This window comes from Dendronephthya gigantea, unplaced genomic scaffold (assembly GCF_004324835.1).
Source record: "Dendronephthya gigantea isolate DGI-Jeju-01 unplaced genomic scaffold, DenGig_1.0 000000F, whole genome shotgun sequence".
NCBI classification, from domain to species: domain Eukaryota; kingdom Metazoa; phylum Cnidaria; class Anthozoa; order Malacalcyonacea; family Nephtheidae; genus Dendronephthya; species Dendronephthya gigantea.
The window spans coordinates 2979828-3004886 of NW_021163010.1; the positions used below are offsets into that span (position 1 = coordinate 2979828).

Genomic DNA, 25059 nt, shown 5'->3' on the forward strand with positions numbered 1-25059 from the left:
GAATGACCACACAACAAGGCTTAACGAGGTTGAATGATTACCGCCACGCAGCAATTAAACATTGAATCAGGTCGTTATGTTGAAGGGAACCGCACTTGTGGTAATTTGATTATTTGAATGGCTGTATTCCCTCTGGTTATTTTGGTATACTGCATGGAACATTACCCGTGTGTGTTTACACAACGAGCCTAGGCTAGGTCTAGGCCAAGCTTTGAGCTAGATTTTCGTGGTGTAAACGCACTTTAGTGAGACGTTGGCCAGATTACTTTCCAACCCGTTCTAAACCCAGTCAAAGTCATTTATCCATGCAGAAATCAAATTCAAGCTAGGTCAAGGGCTATTTTAGAAACGCGGTCGATTCGTTTGATTCCCCGAGAATCTCACCGTTTGAACAACTCAATCAGAGAAATTCAAATTCTCGCGATAATACTCTCGACGAAAGCATTAATAAATACATAAACATAAATACTCTGTACTAATTTGAATTGCTAGCTCTTCCTGCATATATTTCACCTTCTCAAAAATATGTTGGTTGATGTAACCTAAACCAGTACTAGTCGTCAGTCGTTTGTTTGCCTAAATGCGTGAGATGTTCCATAAACATTTTTTCATTATAATACCTGGCCTCTGACTGCGCATACATTGGTGTCAATGTACTGTAACGTAGAGAATTCGTCGCAAATGTAGTATATTCACATGTATATATATACTACGAGACAACGCAGTCATAAGGATCACTAGATTCTACTTTATCTTCATCAGTCACTTCGTTCATTTCATTGAAAATCGTTCCTTCGTCAATATTTTCCTGTTGTTCAACATTTCGACTTGTCATTTGATTTTCTGCTAAACGCGTTGCAACTGTACTGATGGCTTCAGATAATGCTTGCCATTGAGTTTTGAACTGACCAAAGAAGGCACTGTAACCCAGACTGCAATAATTCATTGTATATGTACAGTATACCCTCGAAACGTCAGGTCCCGCTTATCCGATTATTTAGTCAACGAAGCGTCACTGTTTTGGGTATTGAAATAAGTAAATTACACAATCCTAGAAGTGATTATCCCGGACAATCAGTGGCGTAGCCAGCCTGACGAATTAGTCATGCTATGCAAATTTTACATTATTATCATTATTCATTTCTTTAGAAATTCATTGTTTTCATAGTCAATGAACACCAAAATATTAGCATAGCGGGAAATCGTCAGGCTGGCTACGCCACTGCGGACAATGGATGGCAATTTTTCATAGACTGAAAGTTGCACCGGCGAAGGGTAGAATAGCGATTCGAATTCTACGCTTCACGTTTATCGTAGGACAACCTTTACGAATTACGGCATAGTTTTATCTTTTAAAAACTAGTGAGGGTAAAGTGACCTACATGAAAAGTTATATTTCATGACTTAAGAAAACCGTAAAATGCCTTTGCTTGCATATGATTATTTGATTTTGTACACTTAGTCTGCTACATGGTGATATATCAAAGATCTGAGTTTTTAATAGCACTTTCGATCTAATCAGTCAAACTATTTCTTATATTAATATGAAGACGCTACAGCCATCTCAAATCACTCATGACACGGACGAGAGCGCCAAAATGCTTATCTTTTCACGATGTTTTCACAGTGAAAAGGAAGTTTTACAGAAAATAAATATCACGCTGGGCACTTTTACTTTCAATCACCAGATTTCTAATGCAGTATAATAACGTATAACTATATAAATATAATTATAATCGACGACAAAAAATCTTCAACACCCTCATCATTAGGTTACATTAACTCGTCACGGAAGAGCTGTACATATATGTTGCATGGGGGCGGAGGTTATCTCATATTGAAACTCTTACCATTCGTGATTGGCCCAATTTTCCAAGGTTTTAATACCATCACGAAGTCGAATGAAGTTCTCTAAAGCAAGTTCATCCATACCCAAAAGCAAGATATCCTCTATGACTTGATTAACCAAAGGTGCGTCTCGTAAGGCAAGTGACAACAACAGAGACCAGTCGAAACAATACGAGTCTGACATCGCTTGCAGCAGAAACCTAAGTAAACAAACTTACATAGCTAGTAGTATATACCAGGATTTATACACGTGAAAAACCTTTAAAGTCGGTAATCATAAATTCTATCATAAAAAGAAAACATCACTGACCTTATTTCTCTATCTGCTTGCCTGGGTCCTGGAACTTGACCAGCAAAATCATCTAAATCCTTTATGTTTGTATCATAACTCCATGTACTGTCCTCCAAGCCTTCTGGGTCATCGTCTAGTGAGAATGAAACTGAGCTCGCTTCAGACTGCTCGACTTGTACTCCCTTTAACTCAACCTCGGAAAGAGCTGGAAATATAAAGAGTAGCATCGAATTATCTAAAAGACAATGACCAGTCAAGTACTCGGCATAATCACATGATTCCCACTGAAACCACTGATTAATTTGCATAATGCATGAGATCAACCAATACCTGTTTGTATATCTTCGATGTTTGGAGAATTGTTCGGGACTGTGTTATCATGATTTTCCCAAATCAACCGGTTACCAGAGGAGGAGAGAAAACTGGTTCGTAGCGACAAGGATTCTTAGTAAAAAGCCATAAGTCAAAATATTAATATACAGAAAAACTACCAATGAAGCATACACACCACAATTTAGGTAACCGTACCAATTTCATCCTTGCCCGGTCATTGTTTTGGTAGCCTGAACACTAATAAGGGTGCCAATTTTGACCGTGCCCAATAAATTGAGTGTAGTGTAAACGGGGCTTAAATAACAATATCGGCTGGCCTTAGCTAGCACAGCTCGCCTTAGCAACAATGAAAGCAGTTGCACACAACAAGTAGGCTGAGTTATAACGCACCTGTGGTAATAGCATTCACCGTTGTTCGTGAAGGGAATGGCCAATCGAACTGACGATGAATACTGAGAAATGCTTCGATAAAATCGTTAACTATTGCGGCTCGATCTCTACAATAAATTATTAAGACAGATCACTGAAATATAATACATTAAGGACGATTACATCATATAGGAGGGGTTGAGGGATACATGGATTACAAGGCCATTAGCATTGAAGATTGTCTTTCAGAAGGCGACGATGGTGAACTTTTTAAATCATTTTACGTCAAGTTTTAACGCAATTCTTAAGTACATGCAAATGTAATATCTGAGGATTTCACACGGATAACGGACGTTATCGGTGGTGAAAGGCATACTACGAAACTCTCTTGAGAATATAACGGCGTATCTTATATTCATATCGTCTCAAAGTTATCAAATACACACTTTCAAACAAAAATAAATAAAAACATAAAACCACGAGAGATTAGGGCAAATACCTTTCCTTCCGAAGCCACTCTCTGAGATTAAAATCAAGATAAGCTGAAAAGCGACCAAGATCTTTTAGTCTGTTACTTGATAACAACTTTCTGGAATGGCGGTTCAGAATGGTATCCAAGAAAAATCCCTCAGGGGCATCTTCTCTTGCGTATCTGAAGAAGCATCAAACGATAAAAATTTTCATTGAATCTGTTCAACTAGGTACCAAAATTTAGCCATCTCTTGTACAACCGCGGCCATGCATGGAATAAATATATTCCATATAGCGGTTTCTGTAGTGCAAAAAATATGGTCGTTATGCTTATTATAGAAGACATTTCAGAGAAACGACGATATGGGATAACACAAGGGTCATACCCTAACCTGAACACAATATGCTGGGATCCACCAGGACCTTCTATATGTTCTTGAGAGTCCCATTTCCTTCCTGATACAGAACCTTTTCCCGTTAAGGATCTATCCTCAGATGTATGACGACCTCGACTTGCTGATTTTTCATACGGTCTAATGTTTTGAAGTTTATCTGAGGAGCTGATGCGGGTTAATGGTGGCCTTGGACTCATCCTGCTACTCCCAGACTGTGAATGTGATTGAATCCCTTGGGGAAGAGGGGTGAGGTCATCTTCTTCGTCGTCCACAAGAGAAGGCAGAGCAGACGACATTACAAGTGTCTTGATACACGGGCTCTGCGGTGGGGAGTCAAAATCACTCACTTTTATGGAGCCAAGAAAACGAACAAGGTCTCTTGCAATCTAATAAGTTGACACAATGAGGATTAGTCTCATTTTAGAGGAAAGAGGTTATTGTATCAAGTTTGGTGAAATTAAAATACTTAAATTTAAGCTTTGGATTTTTTCAGCAAAATTCTTTGCCTAAAACCGAAAGGGTTTTACCTCGTACTTATCACTGGATAAAGTAGCCTCAAGCAGAATTGTCGCAAGCTGGAATAAAGAGTATACACAAGTATTTTTTTCAGTATGCAAATCTTTTTAAGACAACATATCTCTTAGCACACATATCTTACGAAACCTGTTTGCTGACTTCAGGCGTTTCCAGATTCTGTAGAATGATTAGGTATGAAGCAGCTGTTTCAAGGTATCCATCTTCAAGACATTTCTATTAGAAACAGGCAAGAAAGAAAACTATAAATTTCCCATCGCATCACCTGCGCGAAACCAACCTAAGCGCACTATTAAGATCTTCTATAGGTAAAACTAGGCAACTTGGTGAGAAAAATAAAGGCTATCTATCAGCCTTTTAGGGCCGGCGAATTATTAAAAAGAAGGCAATATCTTTTTAAACGTCCAGTTCGACATTTGTTTAATAAACATTCCTGACATGTTTGTTTGTCCTTGCAGTCTAACCTCAAACAGATTTCGTGGATTTCCGACGGCAGCGAAAAGATAACTCCATAACGCTACTTCGGTTTTCCGGGCACAATGTACCACGGTTTGTAAGTATTCTGGGAATTCCTGAATAAATGCCACGATTCTTGGAAGCATCGCATCTTAAGGAAGTACAATTTAAAGTTTATCATGGTCAACTTTTGAACGTGTACGTTTAAAAGGAAGTTATACAGTTAACAGTGTTTCTACAGCTTGTTCATTGATTTAACTGCCTTCGTAAATCACCTGGCAAGGGCTCTGATGCTGTGGCTTCTTCTTCGAGTATTTCATGAAGCATCAATTCAAGCACATGAGGAAAATATAGAAGTTCACTGCAACTCCGAGCAATCCGTAGTGCATGAATACCAAGACTATACAAAAGAATCGCACAGCAGGTTTGTCAGAGACCACACTTTAAAGTTTAAACAGATACATTTGCCAATATTTAATCCATTACATTTGCTAAAATGTTTTTCATTTCCTCTGTAATTTCGTTAAATTTCCCTAATAACATAAACACTTAAGCAATGTTCCGTGTTGTATATTTATTTTTTTTATTGATATATTTTCTTGATAGAAAGAAATTACAACTTACTTTCTTCGAAGTAGCTGGCGTAAAAGATGGTGAAGGTAGACTTGAGCCTAAACAAGCAAAAAAGAAAACATATGCGGTAACACCAAATTCACCCCATTTTCTCAATGAAAAATATATTAGAACGCAACACAGTATTATGTAGTTTACCGGTCTTTCCAGTGCATACAAAGGAAATGGTTCTTCCGGAGAAATTGGAAGATTAGATGAAAGATTCAAATGCACAGGTTCCGACGCAGCCCCAACAACAAGTGCTTCTTTCGATAAAACAACTAAAATAATGTTGCTAGTGCTAGTATAGCCAAGGCAAGGTGATAACAGAAATTATAGAGTGCATGCATGAAAGAGTTAACTCAACATACCAAGTGGGCAAAGTGACATTTGTATTGGAAGCATAATTCTCTTCGATAGAAAGTTCGGAGGTTTTTCATCGTCCCCAGGAAACAATGGAAGCCAAACCTAAATGGAAAAGGGTATTAAATTTATTTACCATGCATGCAATCCACGACTATACTCATTCATATGACAAAGACAGTAATCTCGGCTTTGAGATGCAACCATGCATGCATTAGGCTAAGGATTGGTCTGGGATATAGACAGAATTACAAACTTACTTTCATTCCAGAAACACCACAGTTTAACCATAACGCTTCGACTAAATGTTGTTTGTCAGTTGAAGACGTTTTCAATGATGACCATATTCCTTCAACACACGAAGCAAGAACGACTGGTGCTGAAAATTGCATCTGCATGAAGAATAAAAACATATATACCACATTCATGTACATACACAACAGGCGACCGATCGAGAGGTTGATGTTGTAGGTCATTCAGATCATTACACGCAGATGCATTTATAACACACGCAAGACTCATAGACCAATATTATGTTGCTACCTTTTTTCGCTTCTCTTTTTCATGAAGTCTTTGGAGCATCATCAATTTCCCACCAATATTCACTAACAATGACTCAACTCTGCTTATACTGGAGCTGACACAACCTTCGAGAGAACGAATAAGTATAATATTTACGGTGCATTAATTATTTAATGTCGTATGACCATACGTAGATACCATGCATTTCTAATAGAGGTTTCTATTTTGTCCTCCTGTGTTAAGAATGCTTTAAACTTTCTTCTGTGCATACTATTCACAGGTACGTTTTCTTTGCAGGTGAATGCATGTCCATGCAAAAACTAGCATGCAGAAACTAAGAATACTGCACTAAAATCAATCTTGTAACGCGTGTTTAGAGTTGAGTGACTTTCACAAGATCACACTGTACCTTGTTCGAAGCATGCCATGCTTAAAGTAATTTCAATCACAGATAGTGGATGAGGTACGTGAGGAACTAATGAAACATCTTGCATGCGTGATATCTGAATGTGATCTAAAAAATAAAATACACATGAAGATAAATACAAAGTAATCAAATTTTACACAGTTCAATTTTGTCAATTTCATCTCTAAACTTAATAACACATATATGATTTGATTCACTGCAATATCTATTGCGCCAGTGATTGGTTAATGTGATACAGATTTATAGTATTTGATTGGCTGGATATCGCTAATAAGAATAAAACAACAACCACACCTGATTCACCCTCAGCTAATTTATCCAAGCAATAAAACGTTAGTTTACAATCAGAACAGTAAACCAACAAGATATTGTCTAAGATGTTGATCAGAAAAGGCGAGCATGTTAGGTTTATTTCACTGGCAAAAGCATTGTCCAAATTGGATAGACGTGGATAAAAGCGTATCTAAAAATACAATATATATGTTGGTAGATGGTTGGTTGTCTCATGGTACAAATTACCGGTAAAATGTAATGCATGAAATAACAGTCCCACATATACAGTATTCCTTTCATATTGGAGGTCAGTGACCTGTCTCGTATACACAGGCGCAAACACGTGTACCAGGATCTGACTCTGGCAGGCAGAGGATGTGCAATGGGGTTCAAGTCGTCAAACGCAAGTATGAAATTGTCAATTCCGAAGTTTTCTCGAGTGCCAAAATGTCTTGTGGAGTGCTATATCCTCACCTGGTCACTACCGGAATGCATGTTGTAACAAGCTATCACTAAGAATTCGTTCCACCAAAGAAGTCCACCGCGACAATAAATACTTTGCTCCTGGATGGAAATGTTGTAAAGTAATTTTTGTCCCTGAGAACGCTCAGGAATTATAACGCAGTTTCTTTTCTGATTGTACGTGCAATTGTTAGTAAACATTGCTATAATGCTTCCTCCAAACATAATGGTTTTTTCAAACTAATTTTTTACCTGTGATTCATTCCCAAATAACTTCCATCTTCTGCTAAGTAAAGAATAATGCGCAACCCCCATCCGACCCGCGATTGCAAAATACATCCCTGATTCGTCAACAGCAACGCTCTGCAGAAATTGACATTAAACGACATTATTTAGCAAAAGAATTTGTTAAAAAATATATAACGGCTTCGAAAATTACTACCAGTAAGAAGCACATCTTATAATAAATGAAACGAAAAGGAAAATATCAGCTAAATACCGTGGAATAAATTATTATACAAATAGGAAAACTATATACTTGTTGCATTAATTGTTCCACTCACCCTGATTGGCCAGTTCTTTTCAATGTAGATTTGAGGATACTAAATCAAAAAAATAAACAAAGAGCTGAACTTTACAAGCTATAAATATGTATCAATCATACTAATCTAAAAATTAGCATGCATTGCATTTAAAATCTTCTTTGGCAAACTTGCCCCAGGTTGGACAGTCGAGATAAGTACCACAGAATAGACATTTCACCAGAAGCCTCACTCTTTGCATTTGCCGTTCGAAATTTTTTGAGAGTGTGACGCCACCTGACACAAGCCAAATACGCGAGCACACGCAAGCATTATGGCGCTTAATATCCAGTTTGTATCCTGCTCACGCAATCCTGGTGTGCGTAATTCCTGCACACACCGGGATGGCGTAGAATTGCGTAGAATGACGCGTGCGATTCTGAAAAATTCCGGAAACGAAAACATTAGCAAAATGCAAGGAGTGATGCTTCTGGTATAATGTTTATTCTGTGTGGGTACAGTACACCAAATTCCAGGCGGTTTTCAATTGAAAACCTTCAGATTCAAAGTGTTGACCATCACTATACCTGAACAATCTGCCAATGTTTAGTACTAGAAGGTGAGTTACTACCATCATGACAATCAAAACCAGAGCCTTCAATACCGAATGCATCGTGTAGATGTGTCCGTGTGTCTGATATTACATCAGCTGTACTTAAATACAGACATGTTTCGCCCTGGAGAACTAAATGGTGATGGTTTGCCTGTGAATAGCAGAACACCGGAATAAGTCATTTTAAAACAGATTCGACATTTGCACGCAATTTACAGACATTTACGTCATAAGCCTATAGAGTAAAGCCAGCCGCACACGACGCGATTTTTGTCATATACGATTTTAGTCGGTCGACTAAATCCTTGCGTGCATGTGGCATCAAAACAGTTTCGTGTCGCGTGCACCTGGCTAAAGCAAACGGCAAATTTCATTATCAATACGGGGATCAAACTTGATCTTGCCGAAAGAATATTACAGGGAAAATATCGTCCCATAAAGACCGACTATCACACGGTTATAATCACATACATGATCTATTGTGTACACGTGTTATTATTTCGTTATTTTTCCGACAACAATATCAGGTTTATTTACACGGTACATTCTCCCAATCTATCAGGTTTATTTACACGGTACATTCTCCCAATCTATATAAGATATACAAAGAATTTAAAGCGTTTATACTTTGACTTACCACACATGGGTTAGCGGTCAAGACACTCTTGACAAACGGGATATGAACAATCTCACCTAGAAAATGAACAAAAATTAACGGTACTCAGTGCACTAAACAAAGTAATGCATACAGATAAGAAGCTCTCCATGCATGTGCATTTGCGTATTATACCGTCTTTTTAATTGGCACAAATTTAAAGCAAATTTACATAGGCTATCTAGATCTTAAACAAATTTCACGGTCGTGGACCGTTGTTAAAACGTATAGGTATAAAGGTCTGTTCACACGATCCAACTTTGTCGCATCCAATTCACGTCTGATGGATGTTTTATATTCTATCGACTAACAGTGCGTATTGGACAGCAAATCCACTTAAACCATGCAATCGTGAATCGTATGAACCTATGCCCCGCTTTAGTGCGGCTTTATTAAAATAACAAACTACATTCCGTACGGCAGTGGTGAATTGGATCCGACAAAGTAGGATGGTGTGAATTAACGGGTCTTATATAGTAATTGAGCCAATCAATACAAACCAGTTCCACTCCATTTATCTTCCAGCGGTTTCTCTATCGCCAACAATAAATTGTAACCTTCAACGCTCCATTCCTAAAGTGAGGGAAATCACTTCGTATACTAAGCTATAATAACCATAGATACACGTCATAAAACTGAAAAACATTTCAGTTAACAGCAACAAACGGACTGGTTTAATAGCGGGTAATACCAACTCTCCTGACAAAGACACTGAGGTCGAAACGTGGAGAGGTTTTTTTTATGCATAATTTCAGTTGTATGAGAAAGCAATTCTCTAATTTCAGACCATTTTCAAACCCATAACTAACTATAACTTACTTACCATTGCACTAACGTGCCATGGTTTACCGCAAAATACATCTCCTTGTAACCTACCAAATTAGAAGAAATGCTTAGAAGACACAGAAACTTGATAAGAAGCGAGAGGCGAAAACATCTTTCCTTTGAAAGGTCATCGGCATTACGACGGATTTCTTTCACGCTCACACTGCTTGCATTAAAATGCATTCTTTATAGCTTATATAGTTTACAATGAATATTCAAGTGTAATAAATAATCGCAATAAGATAAGACTTCCGGAATATTATGGTTGTTGCATGTGTGAAAATCAAATCGAAGAAATAAACGTTTAAAATTACCCGTGAGACGATGAGTCTAGTGAACAAAACAAAAAAGAACCAAAAACACTCCACACAGCAAAACCTCCACCAACCCACGATACAGCCAAGACATGACCATCGGGACTAAAACAAAGATTTTCCACTGCATCTACTTGATTGATTGAAGCTGTTGTTAAATTAAGAAAAATATTTTCCATTCGACATTGTGGGGAAAGATCCCCCAGGACTGGAATTATACTAAATTCTATCTGTCATTCTTGAACGGAGAGTCTTTTTCATTGGGCTACTGCAACACGCTATGCTGTATATATATACGTATTAAAAATATCAGGAAAAAAAGGATACTCAGAAAATGTTTAGTTTGTAGCTCAATTTTGTGCGAGAACTGTAAGGCACCAGTGACCTCATCAAACGAGTACAGCATACAACCACCACTAAAAGATTTAAATACATATATATATATACGTGTAGCTACACATTCGGCATAAAACAGAAACATATCAATTGCTTGAACCAACATCTCGAAAGATTGGATTATGATTGTGGTATACCAGGAATCAAGACTACTTGTGGCCCATGCACTGATCATGAACTGTTTCATTTCCATCAATAACGGGTATGTTGAAGAAGATGCAGGGATTGATGTGGGCTTAGCTTGCTGCATGAATTGTCGTCATTTTAGTTTTTCGACAGGATATACATACTGCATGTACTTACTGAGTACAGCCATAGGCAATGATTCGAAATTTGTGGTTAAGTTTAACGCAGGTAGCCTGCGTCAAATCTCGGGCCCAGATGGCAAGAACATCCTGCAATTAAATTAAAGAATGTCTTGCATTTTTTATTCACTGTAAAAACCGAATATTCACAATGGTTCCATTTAGATATTTCAACGCTAAATGTGCATGCTTTAAATAAAAAACTCCTAAACTTCAGACGTAAATCCCGACGTTTTATAGGGGGGGGGGGGAGGACGCTTAAATTTGACATTACGAGTTTCGACCTACATATAAGGTCCTTCGTTAATCCCGTGGTGCGAAGCGAAACGAAACTGGCTTTAGTATAGTTCTTCGATTCTACCTCTCCTGACGAAGAGCCTTAGGCTTAGAGTGACACGAAAAGTCTTTAGCCAGTTGTTATACCAAAATAATAGAAACATGGAGGGCATGATAGCTTAATTTAAAATAGCTTACTTGTGGTTCAAACTTGGACGTAGACGCAGATAGAAAACCCCCACGACCATTTCTCAACACAATAGCAAAGCCTCCAAGTAAAGCACTGTACTGCATATCACGTATATCACTTTCTGACGATTTAAGATACTGAGCCGACTCTGAAAAAATGTTGAAAAAGAAACAAGACTTGATTAATGTGGTAAAAAGAAGATTCATGAAAAAAAAGACGATAATAAAAATAGATGATACATTCAACAAAATGAGTGCAACGAAAAAAAAACAAGAAATTATGCATACTTCATGGAGATCGTTTCCATGATTATTATCCATTTTCCACTTACCAATCGGCGTTTCCAAGTCAAGTGAAAATGGAATAGACGATACTGGAAGAGAAAGCTCTTTATCAACTGTTCCATTCCAATAAACACGATGTAGAATTCCCAATCTACTTGCTACAAATATTTCGTTCCGTTTGATTGACAGGCTTTGGTGAAAAATACATTGAAAATTATTATAAAAATTATTAAAACAGTTTTTTTTATCACAATCACTAAAATTCACTAAGCAACGCGCCATCAACACGCAGCGGAAAAGAAAATACAAAGTAAAAAAATTTTCTCACCTCGAAACTCCGCCAACGATTGAAATTGGAGTTGTTTCAGACAGTAATATTGCTGGTACATCGTACGATATCTTGTAGTTAGGATTGCCAATATTTCTGAAATACGATGTAACAATAATCAAACACACAATTCAAAGCAAAAATTTTGTCACAATGTTATTGCATTTTATCCGAAGGCCTTCAGTGCCCTTAGTCAAATGTGGTGCAAATGGAAATTCATTGGTGCTACATTCAACCAAGAGCTCTATAGACCTGATCTTATGTAGGTGGAATAGGTAATGAACCCTTTTTGCATGTTCAACTCGATGCTTTCTCTCTGGTGATGCTTCGCGACTCATCTTGTCAGTACGAGTATGTATACTGTTCATTTTTCTATTTAACTATGAGATTGGTGAAGAGATGCCACTTGGAGGATTGACCTTCTGAAATGAGGCTACAGACCTCGAACACCAAGCTGCCGAGTGTTAGTGAAACTAACTGGTGACTCTAACGATGTAATATGGAAACTGAATGAAGCAACATTGGCGAAAATGAGTTTATCTTGAACTACATATTCATGCTGTAGGAAGCAAATGTTTTCATGAGGAAAACATGAAAACATTTCAAAAACAAGCTACTGTATTTCTCCACAAGCAATCACTTTACAACATCACTTTCAAATTCCATTCAGCCATCATTAGTATATTACTAATCGTCTAATCACTTCACATTTGATTCTTCACTTCTTGACAGATGTTGTCATTCCTTCTTTAAACTCATGTCTTCAATTTTTTTGTTTCATAGAATGCAATCACCATTGTCTCCTTGGTCCTACTTTATTGACAAAAATTTTACAGGAAAATTGACTTCATCATGAACCAAGGTTCCACTCACAAGTCACAACAGACAACCTGCCACCATTCAAATGTCCATTAAATGAACAACAAATATTGAACATCAGAATGTTGACAATTTGTCCAGAATCTTCAGTTATCTTTATTTTGAAGGAATCTCTGGTGGTTAAAGGTTTTTGCATGATTTAACTCCGACATTATCCAGGATTCAGCCAGTTTTTGCCACATATCCACAGGAAAAAATAGTCCCAAAATGCTACAGTCTACAGTACTATAATTAGCAAGAAAGATGTAAACTTCAATTCAGAAAGCTAGAGTCTGCTAGACTATTCCCAGACTCACTCAATTATTCTTAGATTTAGAAAATTCTATAATTTAGTAATTCTAAAATTACTTATCATAACAGGAATAATGTTTCCATAAATTACACAGGGCTCTACCCTAATACGTAAGTTGAAATTTAGATTTCCTTTCAGATTGCCACTTATGCTATTGTCTTTACCACCTTAATTATATCTAAATTAATATATTATTTTAAAAACAAAAGTGAGGCTTGGTGGTAAAGACAATAGCAAAAGAGAAAACCTAAACAAGTGCTTTTGTACCTCTGGTTTTTGAGAACGTATAGTTGTCCTGAGTCTCCTTTGGAAAGCTTTAACTCATAAAAAATCAATCCTCCATTTGATGTCTGTATAAAATTAAAGGTAAAAATTATGCATATATACTAATAGGCTTAGTGTATAGTCTATGACTTTCCTGAATTAAGATTATTATTATCATTATTATTATTAAATTATACCATTAACACATAAATGTACCAGATTGACTCATACGTAGATTTACAAACACATTTTCATTTTCTACCTTTATTACAATGGCTGATGAATCAAATTTCCATGCAAAATCTTCATTTCCACCAAACTCGTCCACAGAAGTTCTTGATCGACGATACGACACAATCACAACAAATGGCTAAGACAGAATATTTCAAAATTTGTTTCAGTCACAGCAGCACAATAGAAAAATAAGAAACATGTCCAAAAATAGCTGGATAATCTAAATAAGCTCATTCAAGTCATGAATATCATCAGGTAGAAAAATTATACATATGGGGGCATAGCATAGATTACTTGTATTGAAAATGAAGTTTGAATGCAATTGCTGTATTCTTTGATAGGTATAGACCATATAGTAGTATGCAGTAAAAAGTAGTATGCAGTAAAAAGTAGTATGCAGTTAAAAGGGTTGAATGTTGCTTAGTTTTAAGCTTTAGCAAACATTGGCTACAATGAGTGCAATCCTTCTGGAACATATGTTCTCACGACTTTATTATATTTAATATATTAAATACCATTGCATACTTCGAATCTCAGGTGCTCAATATTTGCCTTTAGGCTCTTCCTGACCTTGAAGACATAATATTAGCATCTTTATAAAAATACTCACACGACAATACCACAGTGTCAATGTATCTTCGGTTAAAACGGCTAGAATAGAGCGATCTCGATTAAACTTGAATCCACAAGGCTGATTATTCTTAATGTTATTAGCGCCATAATATTTGGGCCAGCCAACAGCAAAATACATGCTGCAAATGCATTTAAATTTGACACATTTATCAGTGATTTCACCATGAAAATGTCATCCAAATGTTATAGTACCAAAGCCAGACTTCAAATCAGAAAAATAAAACAAAATATGAATGTTATAAATAGATAAAATACATCGTTTCATTCATTGTGTCAGAGAAGAAGCACAAGAAGTTGAAGAAAATATAACACCAACCTGGTATCTTCCACGGAGATACTTCATGTTAGAGAATACTTCCGCACAAATGAGCCTCCATTTACTACCGCTGATGACTTGCCAAGTTGGCACCTGAAAAATTGACTTGGTTCACTGGTTAGAAGAACTTTGAAACTTTTTATACCGATTGCAATAATAATCAGTGGTTGTGACTTTTTTTATTTGCTTGTTAATCTAAACAAAGCGTTTAACCATTTCCAAGGTGTATAGAACTCTGTGGAAGGCTGTCATGTCGTCACAAATGCCGGTAGTAGCGTTCGTTCTAGGAGGACCTGGCGCTGGGAAAGGAACGCAATGTGAGAAAATTGTCGAGGTAGTTTACATGTTGTTTACATGTATACAGATGCCTTACCTTTCGTGGTAATTTTGCTCAGAGGGAAGAGGCACACCCATTTGTTTATGAGTTGTCTCGTTGTGTCGTATTTCCTCTTTGTATAATTTAATTATATTATTAAAATGTTTATTGGGACTAGATGTTCTCTGGTTTATTTATAACGCCCAAACGAATGTTTCCAACTAATTACCTACAAAAAGCCTCCAATGTGAACTGGTAAAAGATTCATGATCATGATTTCACTGATAAAACAACAACTTATTTTGAAGTTTGAAAAAAGTTAATAGAATTGTCATATTGTCATTGAAAGTTACCCGTTATGCCTAGAATTCGACACATCAGTCAGGTTGAACACAAAAATTATTTAGCAATTTTGCTTATGTATGAAACCCAATCAAATTTTTATATTTCATAGCACTTATACACACTTATTCATATAACCCTACACACTCAAACTTGTACAGATATAATACTTCTCCAGTAGCAAAAACTAGCTGATAAAAGGTTATTATTTAAAGGTGAAAATACCTTGCTTTTTTGTTATTTTGGCATCACAATTTGTTATAATGCCATAATCAGTTGCCTCCTCTTTTTTATATAGACCTTTGGTTTTGTTCATTTGTCAGCCGGCGAACTGCTAAGACAAGAACGAGACAGTGGTTCAAAAGATGGGAATCTAATTCAAGATTACATTAAGGAGGGAAAAATTGTTCCAGTGGCAATTACAATTTCACTACTACAAAAGGTTAAATAACATGTATTGTGTTTGCAAAACAGAAATTTTGAGACAAATTTAGATGAATCATCTAAATGATTCTGTTGTATGACAAAATTTGGGTTTCAGTTTTTAATTTTATATTTTTATATCTTTATTTTTATAGGCAATGAAGAATAGTCCTGTGAAAAGGTTTCTTGTTGATGGTTTCCCAAGAAATGAAGATAATCTTCAAGGCTGGAGTGAAAGAATGGATGGCATTGTTGATGTGAAGTGTGTTTTATTTTTTGATTGTCCAGAAGAGGTGAATAACCATATATGTACAGTACTAACCTTTAGCAAACTTTCATGTAAATTTCCTGTCGTGATTGATGAGCTATGTCTAAACAATTAGTGTATTGGTCATTCTTTTCCAGGAATGTATAAGAAGGATAGTTGAACGTGGTAAAACAAGTGGTAGAACTGATGACAATATTGACAGTTTAAGAAAAAGGTAGGTTCAAGAGGTTCACAGTAGCTCTAATTCAAACAGTGTGTTTTTTATGTCCATATTGCATTTATTGAATTTTTCTATGGCTATTTGTTGCTAGATTTAAAACATATAAGGAACAAACAATGCCAATTATAAAGTATTATGAGAAACTTAATCTTGTCAAGACAATTCCTGCTGCAAGAACTCCAGATGAGGTAATTCCCCTTTGTCTTATACATATACAATAGTGTTTTGAAGAAATTTCATATCACTTTTCTACTATTTCTGCAGATCTTTGAAGATGTAAAGGAAGCAATAAATGCAATACTTGAATGATATAATGAACAATTAGATGTCAGTTTTTTAATTTATATTTTTGTCTGTATACTAGCCGTTAATTAATTAACTAGAAAACTAAAATAAATCTGCAAAATGATTTCCTAGTCAGCACCCCTATTAATCCCCCCTACAGTAGTTTTACCTGTTTGTATCAATTATACCACCCAGTATATGATGCCTAGTACAAATATTATTATGTGCATTTTAAACTATATAAAAGAGGTCAATGTAGTCATACCTGGAATGAAGCCAAAGATTAGCATTCTTTTTCAATGGGAAATTGGTCTATATATTGCCTTCTTCTTATATCAAATTTGTTTCTTTTGATTAATCTCTATTCAAAACTCACAATTATCTTGATTAGCTTGATTAAAAGCTTGATTAAAGCTTGATAAAGCTTGATTAAAGCCATGATTATGCTTTCCTTTGAGTTCCAGGCTTCGGCATTTTTCTACGTATCTTATTACTTATTAACTTTTTTGTCTTTTCGAGGTATTAGCACATTGACTGCATGATAATAATTTACACGACTTGCTACCTCAGCTTTGGAATTAACAAGGTAAATTTATTGACTGTACATCATATGTATAATATGTACAACTGGTAAATAAATATTAAAACTTGGACAATAAGAAAGTTTAGCTTATCTATTTTCCAAGATTTCCAATGATCATCTTGTTGATTTCATCAAGCTGACTGGTCACTTTTTCCTTCAACGGTCCGTAGTCACTTTCTACGCTCTTGGTTGCGATAACTACATCATGTGTCAAGGTTATAACAACATTCACAATAACGGAAAAACAACTTCAAAATATGAGAAACGATTTGAGCAATGATTTATGTAATAATAGGACAACACAATAGATCACCCCAACAACGGAGGTAGTAAGTAACAAGAAGCAAGGAAAATTAAAGGATACATTCCTGCATCACAAAATTATTCTGTTCATGATGCTGCCATTTTCGTTCCAGATTTGCAAGCTAAAACCATAATTTGTATAATTTAAACTGTGAAAATGACTGCAATTTGCAGTGAATTCTGCTGATTCCACAGCAGGCTGGTTATTGTAGTTTACACACCTGAGAGTAAGTTTCGTTTTCATTAAGTTTATTCTTCAAGGCTTCGTATGTTTGACTCATATCTCGAACACCTTGATAAATATATAAATAAATTTGTTAATATGGTACTGCACTCAAGTACTTCTAAACCAAATGTAACTTACGTCCTTTCGACGTCTCTCTTCTAGATTCGAGTATTTCTTGTTCGTCGTTTAAATGCTGCAAATATATCGTGGAATTTAATAGCACAAACGCCTTGGGTTGTATATGCATGCCACAAATACCCAGTGTTCATGTGAACACACACCCTGTATTGAAGTTGCACAAACTTGACAAACATATGTACAAGACTTCGTGTTGTAAAAGCAAAACTGTCACTTACCACTCTTCTGTCTTCAGCATTTTCTTTCAATGTGTCCAAATCGTAATACTTCACTAATTCCTACAAAACGAATTCGATGGTCACCTTTTTTCAGATCAATCTTCAAGTGAACACAAAACCAGAAACTTTGACTCAGAGAAGTCGTTCATGCTTAGCCAGTATAGCCGTAGTTTTCTCAACTTTTTGTCCCATCACATGCACGCTCTTATATATCGCCTATTTAACAGTTACCTGGACCGCTGTAGTCTGTAATAACTATAAGCTCACCATGCACTGGTAAAATATGCACCAACGTTTGTTTCTCCTTTTAACTAACCTGCTCCATCGATGCAACTTTTGTCTTTAAAACCTCCAGTTCTGAACTTATCTTGGTTTCAAGCTGTAAAACGACATTTTATATCAACACCAAGTCATCAGTACTAAGTTAAAGCCTACCGCCTACGTTAGCCTAGTGAGTACGTATTATATATAGCCAGACGCATGCATGTAACTGGTACATTAAAGGTTTCCTAAATAATGGGCAAGAATAACTGCAGTAACAGCCATACTAAATTAACCCTTTCATATACTGTAATGTTCAAAGGTTACAAGAAATATACAAGGACGGACTATTTCCCTTTTTGCTGGTCTTACCTGTTGGACTTTATCTAAATCCATCTGCAATCGATCATGCTCTAAAGATTAAAAAAATTCAGACCCCTATCTGAGCTTAAAACACTTAATTTCGAGTTAAATCTTTACGATAACAGCACTGATAATACTATACATGCATGGGATCGCAGTACCTGACTGTAACGAATCTGAGGTATTTTGAGATCTGTGCATTTCATTTTCTTTGAAGCTTAAATCAGCCTAAAAAATGAAGAACCATCGGCAAGATATGAAATAAAGGATAATGCATTATTTAGTATAACTAACCTTTAGGAAAAAAGACAAAAAGGAAAAGAAGAATCATACCTGCATTTGCTTAAGTTCACCAACACTTGGTAAATGTTTCGAACGAATCATTCTCTGCGCAGAAAATTTTAAAAATTATTGAGCTTGTTCAAGTATAACTGTGTGTTTCGAGCATGTTAAATAAAAATCTAATTTATTTCCACAGTTAAAAAGCCGTAAGAATTGGATATGATTACGAAGTCACGACGCAAACTTTATACCTCGCTATAATTGACTAAGTATAGTTACCCTACTCATATGCTCCATTACTGATACAATGTTTCCCTCCAACTGAGCTTTGCGTTCCTAAACATAATTTTACCAGGGCATGAAATATGCTACAAACTGAAGTATGCTGATTTCACATCAAATGAAACAATTCAATTTATTGTGAGTCAATATACCAATTCTCGTTTCTTGTTTTCCTCAAAAGAATCAAGGAACTCTACAAAAGTTTACAAAATAAATGACTCACGAGTTCTTAACTCCTGAACTATGTGGCTATACGTCAGTGAATGTTACTGAACTAGCTAAACGTTCAGTGAATCTACCTTAAAAGCTACTGTATCCTTCGAACAAGAAGCTGTGCGATTATTACACAGCTTCTTGTTCAAAAGATACATCAGCTTTTTAAATTTCTTTTTGGGTCGTCGACATCAACGTTTACTGTGCATGTACTAACAATAGTAACATTACCTTGCATAGTCTCTTCCCTTTTCTTCAACTCGAGATATTTCTGATTTCGTTCACCTTTACGCAAGAGAAAATGCGCGAAGGTTACATATAAATAATACGAAATATCCATACGCATGCAGACGTGCAGTATCTGTACCTTGATTCTCCTCCAAATCCATATCAACATGTTGTAATTCTTCCGAAGTTACTCTAATCTTCTCTTTGATTTCCTGAATCCTAAAGCAATTGCAAAAACACTATTAGCTACAATGCCCCGACCAAAAATAGAATGAAAACCCCAGTAGCTATCTATTTTATTTAACCTTTAACTGAATACAGAGTCTGTGAGCTAATCCCCTCCCCCCCCTACCTTTTCTCAATTGATCGAATCCCCTCCCCCCCCTACCTTTTCTCAATTGATCGAATTTCCTCGTTATCATCTTTAACCTACATAAATTACAATGGAAAATAAGTAATTATTGCGCCAAAAAATCCACTCAAGTTGTTTATATAGGCACAGTCAAGTGTCCAAACTACTGTATTTCTACGGTGCACCTGTTTTAAGAGTTTTTCTCTTTCTTCTGTTGGTGTTCCTTTGCTGTTTGCTTCATCAACTAGGCTTTGCTTTTTCTCTTCCAATTCGTGAATTTTTTCATACAAAGTTACTGAAGAAGACAGACGCAATATAAGTTGATACAATATGCAATTGCGACGATTATTTCTGTTCTTCACAGACTTGGTTTAGAAGATAGAAAGTGATGTACCTGCTTCTTGTTTGACAGGAGAAGACGCTACTTCCTAAAGGATAAAATAATACTGTACGTTACCACAATTTTTATATGAAGTCCCTGACTATTGAAAACGGCTTGTTTTATATGAAAACAGAGAGTTTTGTTATATAAATCAGCTAGAAACAACTAATATTTTATCGCAATCATCGCTGATTTTGTGTGGTGATTACTTGCATGAAGAGTAGCGCGATAAATGCAATGGATTATATGTTTGATTATATTATAGCTGTTTGCCGTGAACTTATTTACCAATATTTTGTTTAATTTATTTTACAGGCAAGCTATAACTGATTCTGACACGGTCACTGTACAAGAAACTTGGTTTAAATCTAAAACGATATTCCTATAGTCAAACCTCTTCCAGTGTTTGCAATTTTGTCGTCACTTTGTCAAGAAGTTGCTGTTTTTCGTCAAGCGCCTGGGTAGAAAAAACAATTTAGTTTCCATAGAAATGATGACCTGAACGCATATTATAACAAATACACATAAGATTGCTTACCTTTTGAAGGTTAGCATTCTTTTTCTTCAAGTTTAGATAATTTTGCTTCATTGATTCTGACTGAAATGCAAAGAAGCATAAGGCAAAAAGTGCTAAATTATTTTAGATGTATGGTATTAATCTTATAGAAAAGAAAGTACTTACCATTCCTTGAACAAGATTTTCTGCCATTCTGTTCTCCTGGTCTATTTCAAGTTGAAGATCTTTTATTTGTTCTTCTTTTCTGTGAACAAGATTTAAAATTGCATGAAGCATGATAAAAGTTTCAGATCATTTTTTAGGACGGGATGGAAGTTGAAGTCAAAAATATATCTATACATAGAGTCGGGAGTATATGTACATAGATCAGTTGCGAGTGTATAACTATGAATTAGATGTGTATCAATGTGGATAGGTTTTATATAATCATATCAATGCTGTATGAAAGATTGATTCTTATACAGCCAAAATACATCTTTATACTTTATAATTGTATTGATTCATAGGGATACTGTAGGCACAGATACTTACTGTTGTCGTTTCATAAACAACTCATCAATCGACTTTCTTTCTCTCTCATTGCTGACTTTTATCTGAGGACGATAACGATATAGCACTTGGTATTTAATCCCAAATGGAATAACATTGATTCATGTTGTTTATCAATACTTAACAATATATTTTACATTGTATCCCTAAATTTTTACATAATTACTAATATTGAATACCTCTAGCATGATTATATATAGATGGCATATCTAGCCCTATATCGCGCACTTGGATATAGCTAACTTACCGCATCGTGTTCTTGAATAATTTCATCCATATCTGAATCAGTATTAAGTTTATCCAAAAGCTACCAAATAAAAAGAAAATATATGAATGATGGAAGACGAATTAGATAAAAGAAACACATACTTAGTTCATTGACGCCGGAGAAAACCGATTTGCATATCGAGCATAATGGCGCAAAAAAGGTTTATACGTTTCAACGACGAACATCATGATAGTAGAAATGAAGAAACTTAAATGCCCAAATTCAAGTATTTATGTTAATAATGGATGTTATATATGAAGCTAGCATTTCTAAGAAAATGTGTGCAGACTACAGTTTACGTACCGTATTATAATCAGCCAGTTGACCTTGAAAATCTTTTATCTCGGATGCCAAACTTTCAGCTCTATTATAAACATATACAGTAATGGTGTGTTACACAAACATGGCCATTTTAAGTTTTAACGTCAAAACTATTAATACTATCCGTTACTTAACCTATACTTTCATCAATGGCATTAACTATATGTTAACACATTACCTTTTTTCATAAGTTAGGTACGTTTCGTGTTCTTGGGAATATTTATCAATATCTTTCTGCATTCTTGCTATTTCTGTGGTCAACTCAGATACTTTTGCTCTTGGGAGAAAGCAATAAATAGAGCATTAAAAAGTGTATATAAACGTTCAACACATTTTACAATACTCTATAACTATATGATTATAATACCTCAGCAGTCCCATGAAGTAAGATTTATCTTGCACCTGTCTTTGTGGACCTGTATTTCAAAAGTAATCAAACGAAATATTTACCGAGGAGTATTTTTGTATCGCAGATAATTTCGGTAGTATCTCGACCCAGATACTGGTACTGCGACAGGTATTAGTTTCTAGCGAAGATATCACCATGCAATATTACAATAAATGAATTCTGTTTTAAGAATTAAGTTGGTAGCAAACTTAATTATATGACAGAATCAAATCACGTCATACCTTTAGCACCGGTTGCAATACCAAGTCCTTGTCTTGTCATTGGACGATCTGTCACCCTGATCTGAGAGTTCAAAGCTAGGGAAAGAAAAATTTATCTTTGAAACGGGAAAAGTAGGCGTAAAAATATTTTCTAGGCTGACCATTTTAAATACAATGTAGTTCGAGGGTACACCATGAAACCATGAATATGATTGTCGTTCGTTAATCAAACTTACAGTGATTTTCAAATCATATTTTGAAACAACATTAGCTATAACAAAGTAGTGTACAAACCTCCCATCCCCCCATCACCACCACGTGTTCCGGGTCTCGCACTTCCTGGGACCTGGAAAAAAATGAAAGGACTGTCAGAATAGTAGGCAGATTCAGCATGAGGATGTGAACGCCAAAAAACGACGTGAAAATAGCGAATAACTGACGTAATGCGCGTATATATGGACATGCTGCGCTATTTATTCGCCATTTTCACGTGGTTTTTGCTATAGAGATATGCCCCAGGCCTTCAGGGTTCCAAATATAATACAAATAAAAAAGCTGTATTTGTATTGTAAGTATAATCTTTCCCCAAAAATAATGCAGTAATCTAATTTCTATGCAAATATTGCTTGCCACCAAGGATAAAAGTGATCAAAGAGACCTACCATTCCAGTTCCTTTGAATTGTTAATTTGTAGACAATGATTTTATCATAAAAAAATTAAAACAAAATATAAGAACAACAACATGGTGTTTGGGTTCATTTAAATCTCTTCAGCTTTGTGTTTTGGAGAAGTTAGGGAAAAATACAGGGCTTTAACAAAAATGCCCTTCACAGATGAGGTTTTGCCCAAATGAAACTGTAGACCCATCCATGAATGCTAAATAACAGACAAGTAGATAAAAACAGAATGAGGTGGTTTCACCTGGTGGTTTTGCCATATCTGACAATAAAACTCAAGTGAAGGAAAATAAAAAAGTTGTTAAATATGATATACATTGAAAATAATTTTTGATACACTGCAGTCAGATAAAAAAAATGTTAACAGACATTTTTTTGCTCATATCTGATTTAAACTTACACATACCGTACTGTACCATATACAGAAACAACCTTTAACTCAGAAAAACTAACAGTTTGGCTAGAAGTATCAAAATTTACAAACCTTCTACAGTAGGAAACAAGTATACAGGACTTTTCTAGCATGCAATGGCTTTAGAATATTACTTATAGAATATGTTACCCAAATATCAGACCGATTCGACATAGAAAAACTAAGCCACACAACTATCTGTATACTACTTTAAATTCAATGTCTTTATTGATCATTATGGAGAGTTAATCTATGACATAAACTTATAAATATATAGCATAAAAAGGATACTGCTTCCCTGAGCCATTCTTCCCTTAGTCCCAGGCCTCAGTGATCCAGATGGAGGTCTATTTCCAAAGTTACTCCTGTTGATAGCACATAGAATAACTATTAGTAATTAAAACATTGCATAGAATGAATACCTGGTTCAAATTTCAATTCTATGTCACAGAAAACAGTGATAAGTAGTTCAAAACAGATAACCAAGGAAAGAAAATGTGTTACATCAAAACAAAAGAATTATACCCCAATTAAAATATTGACAATGAATTTGCTCACATTTATTAATAGATTTACCCAGCCATCAACCTTTTAATGAACTTTGTGATTTTTATCAGAGTTAACATAGTCGTAAAAAAGCTATTAGAAGTACACCAGCAACAATTCTTTGCTTAATTAATATGCTTTAATGAGAACAATAGAGATGAACACTCATATCCAAGCAGTTGTTCTATCTTATACAACTCATTTCACAGGTAATTTGAAGTTTTAACGTAGTGAAAGGTAAATTTGAATACTACCGTTTATATTTTAATACCACCAGACTCTTTTCATTTTTATTAAATTTGATTGTTGGAAGCTATGTCTGCACACAATTTGTTTAAATTTTGCGGGCTAGTAATATGAGTATAAACGAAGTTTAAACTAGGTACCAATTCTACATTTATTAGCTATTGAAGCAGTCAATGAAACCACACAAATTCTTAAATACTTACATTTTCAATATTCCTTGCCTTGGGAATATATAGTTGACGTTTAATATATTAAAATACAAGATGGCGGAATAATGTTATAACTAGTTGTCAGGGTAACAAATGTGAACACAGTAAACCCAAGAAAATAATACAAAATTAGGAACTTGACAAGTGGGAATCGAAAGTTTCGGTTTTTCGACGATAGAGGAAAAGAAACCCTTTGGTTTTTGGCTTTCGCTCGAGGTTTTATATCATACTAGTCTTAGAAACGACTACTGGAAAGAACCATTGCGCAACCAAGGTCCAAGGAAACAACATGGCAGCTTACACTCGTTCTTTTGCTGCTAAATGCTAATGTAGACTG

The 25059-nt window shown here is 35.5% G+C and overlaps 3 protein-coding genes across 5 annotated transcripts; 1 reads left to right on the top strand and 2 right to left on the bottom strand.

Moving 5' to 3' along the window:
• Positions 1–474: 474 nt before the first annotated feature.
• Positions 475–14683, bottom strand: LOC114524779 (RAB6A-GEF complex partner protein 1-like). Its single transcript, XM_028545995.1, has 34 exons — positions 14344–14683; positions 13762–13869; positions 13503–13585; positions 12065–12160; positions 11784–11926; positions 11461–11600; positions 10985–11076; positions 10613–10701; positions 10286–10433; positions 9970–10018; positions 9647–9719; positions 9129–9184; positions 8466–8642; positions 7921–7959; positions 7610–7720; positions 7370–7459; positions 6917–7085; positions 6605–6709; positions 6217–6320; positions 5934–6065; positions 5682–5778; positions 5470–5591; positions 5323–5369; positions 4974–5098; positions 4707–4849; positions 4372–4458; positions 4236–4283; positions 3706–4094; positions 3342–3494; positions 2864–2970; positions 2471–2584; positions 2159–2345; positions 1851–2048; positions 475–932 (listed from the first exon to the last, which is right to left on the bottom strand). Exons 1-34 carry the CDS (start codon positions 14482–14484, stop codon positions 710–712), a joined length of 4185 nt encoding a protein of 1394 aa, XP_028401796.1. The 5' UTR covers positions 14485–14683; the 3' UTR covers positions 475–709.
• Positions 14684–14717: 34 nt separating this feature from the next.
• On the top strand, positions 14718–17018 carry LOC114525019 (UMP-CMP kinase-like). Of its 2 annotated transcripts, XM_028546342.1 has the most exons (7): positions 14718–14799; positions 14906–15016; positions 15639–15782; positions 15919–16056; positions 16169–16245; positions 16343–16439; positions 16516–17018. In XM_028546342.1, the coding sequence occupies exons 2-7, from the start codon at positions 14933–14935 to the stop codon at positions 16558–16560; spliced, it is 585 nt and encodes a 194-aa protein (XP_028402143.1). In that variant the 5' UTR covers positions 14718–14799; positions 14906–14932; the 3' UTR covers positions 16561–17018. The 2 variants fall into 2 exon arrangements, with proteins under 2 accessions (XP_028402143.1, XP_028402073.1); XM_028546272.1 differs by having other exon boundaries at positions 14746–15016.
• An 89-nt stretch (positions 17019–17107) lies between these two features.
• LOC114524868 (intraflagellar transport protein 74 homolog) lies at positions 17108–24926 on the bottom strand. Of its 2 annotated transcripts, XM_028546195.1 has the most exons (30): positions 24717–24926; positions 24013–24086; positions 23554–23571; positions 23294–23304; positions 22926–22977; positions 22653–22727; positions 22390–22438; positions 22201–22299; positions 22005–22065; positions 21681–21740; positions 21416–21477; positions 21050–21128; positions 20906–20965; positions 20762–20824; positions 20380–20413; positions 20171–20280; positions 20022–20062; positions 19773–19852; positions 19637–19690; positions 19345–19385; positions 19190–19246; positions 18962–19015; positions 18790–18856; positions 18638–18678; positions 18321–18383; positions 18005–18064; positions 17787–17841; positions 17644–17714; positions 17484–17544; positions 17108–17317 (listed from the first exon to the last, which is right to left on the bottom strand). In XM_028546195.1, coding segments are annotated over exons 1-30 (1761 nt in total). In that variant the 5' UTR covers positions 24719–24926; the 3' UTR covers positions 17108–17210. The 2 variants fall into 2 exon arrangements, with proteins under 2 accessions (XP_028401996.1, XP_028401913.1); XM_028546112.1 differs by lacking the exons at positions 23294–23304; positions 23554–23571; positions 24013–24086; positions 24717–24926 and having other exon boundaries at positions 22926–23278.
• Positions 24927–25059: the final 133 nt, after the last annotated feature.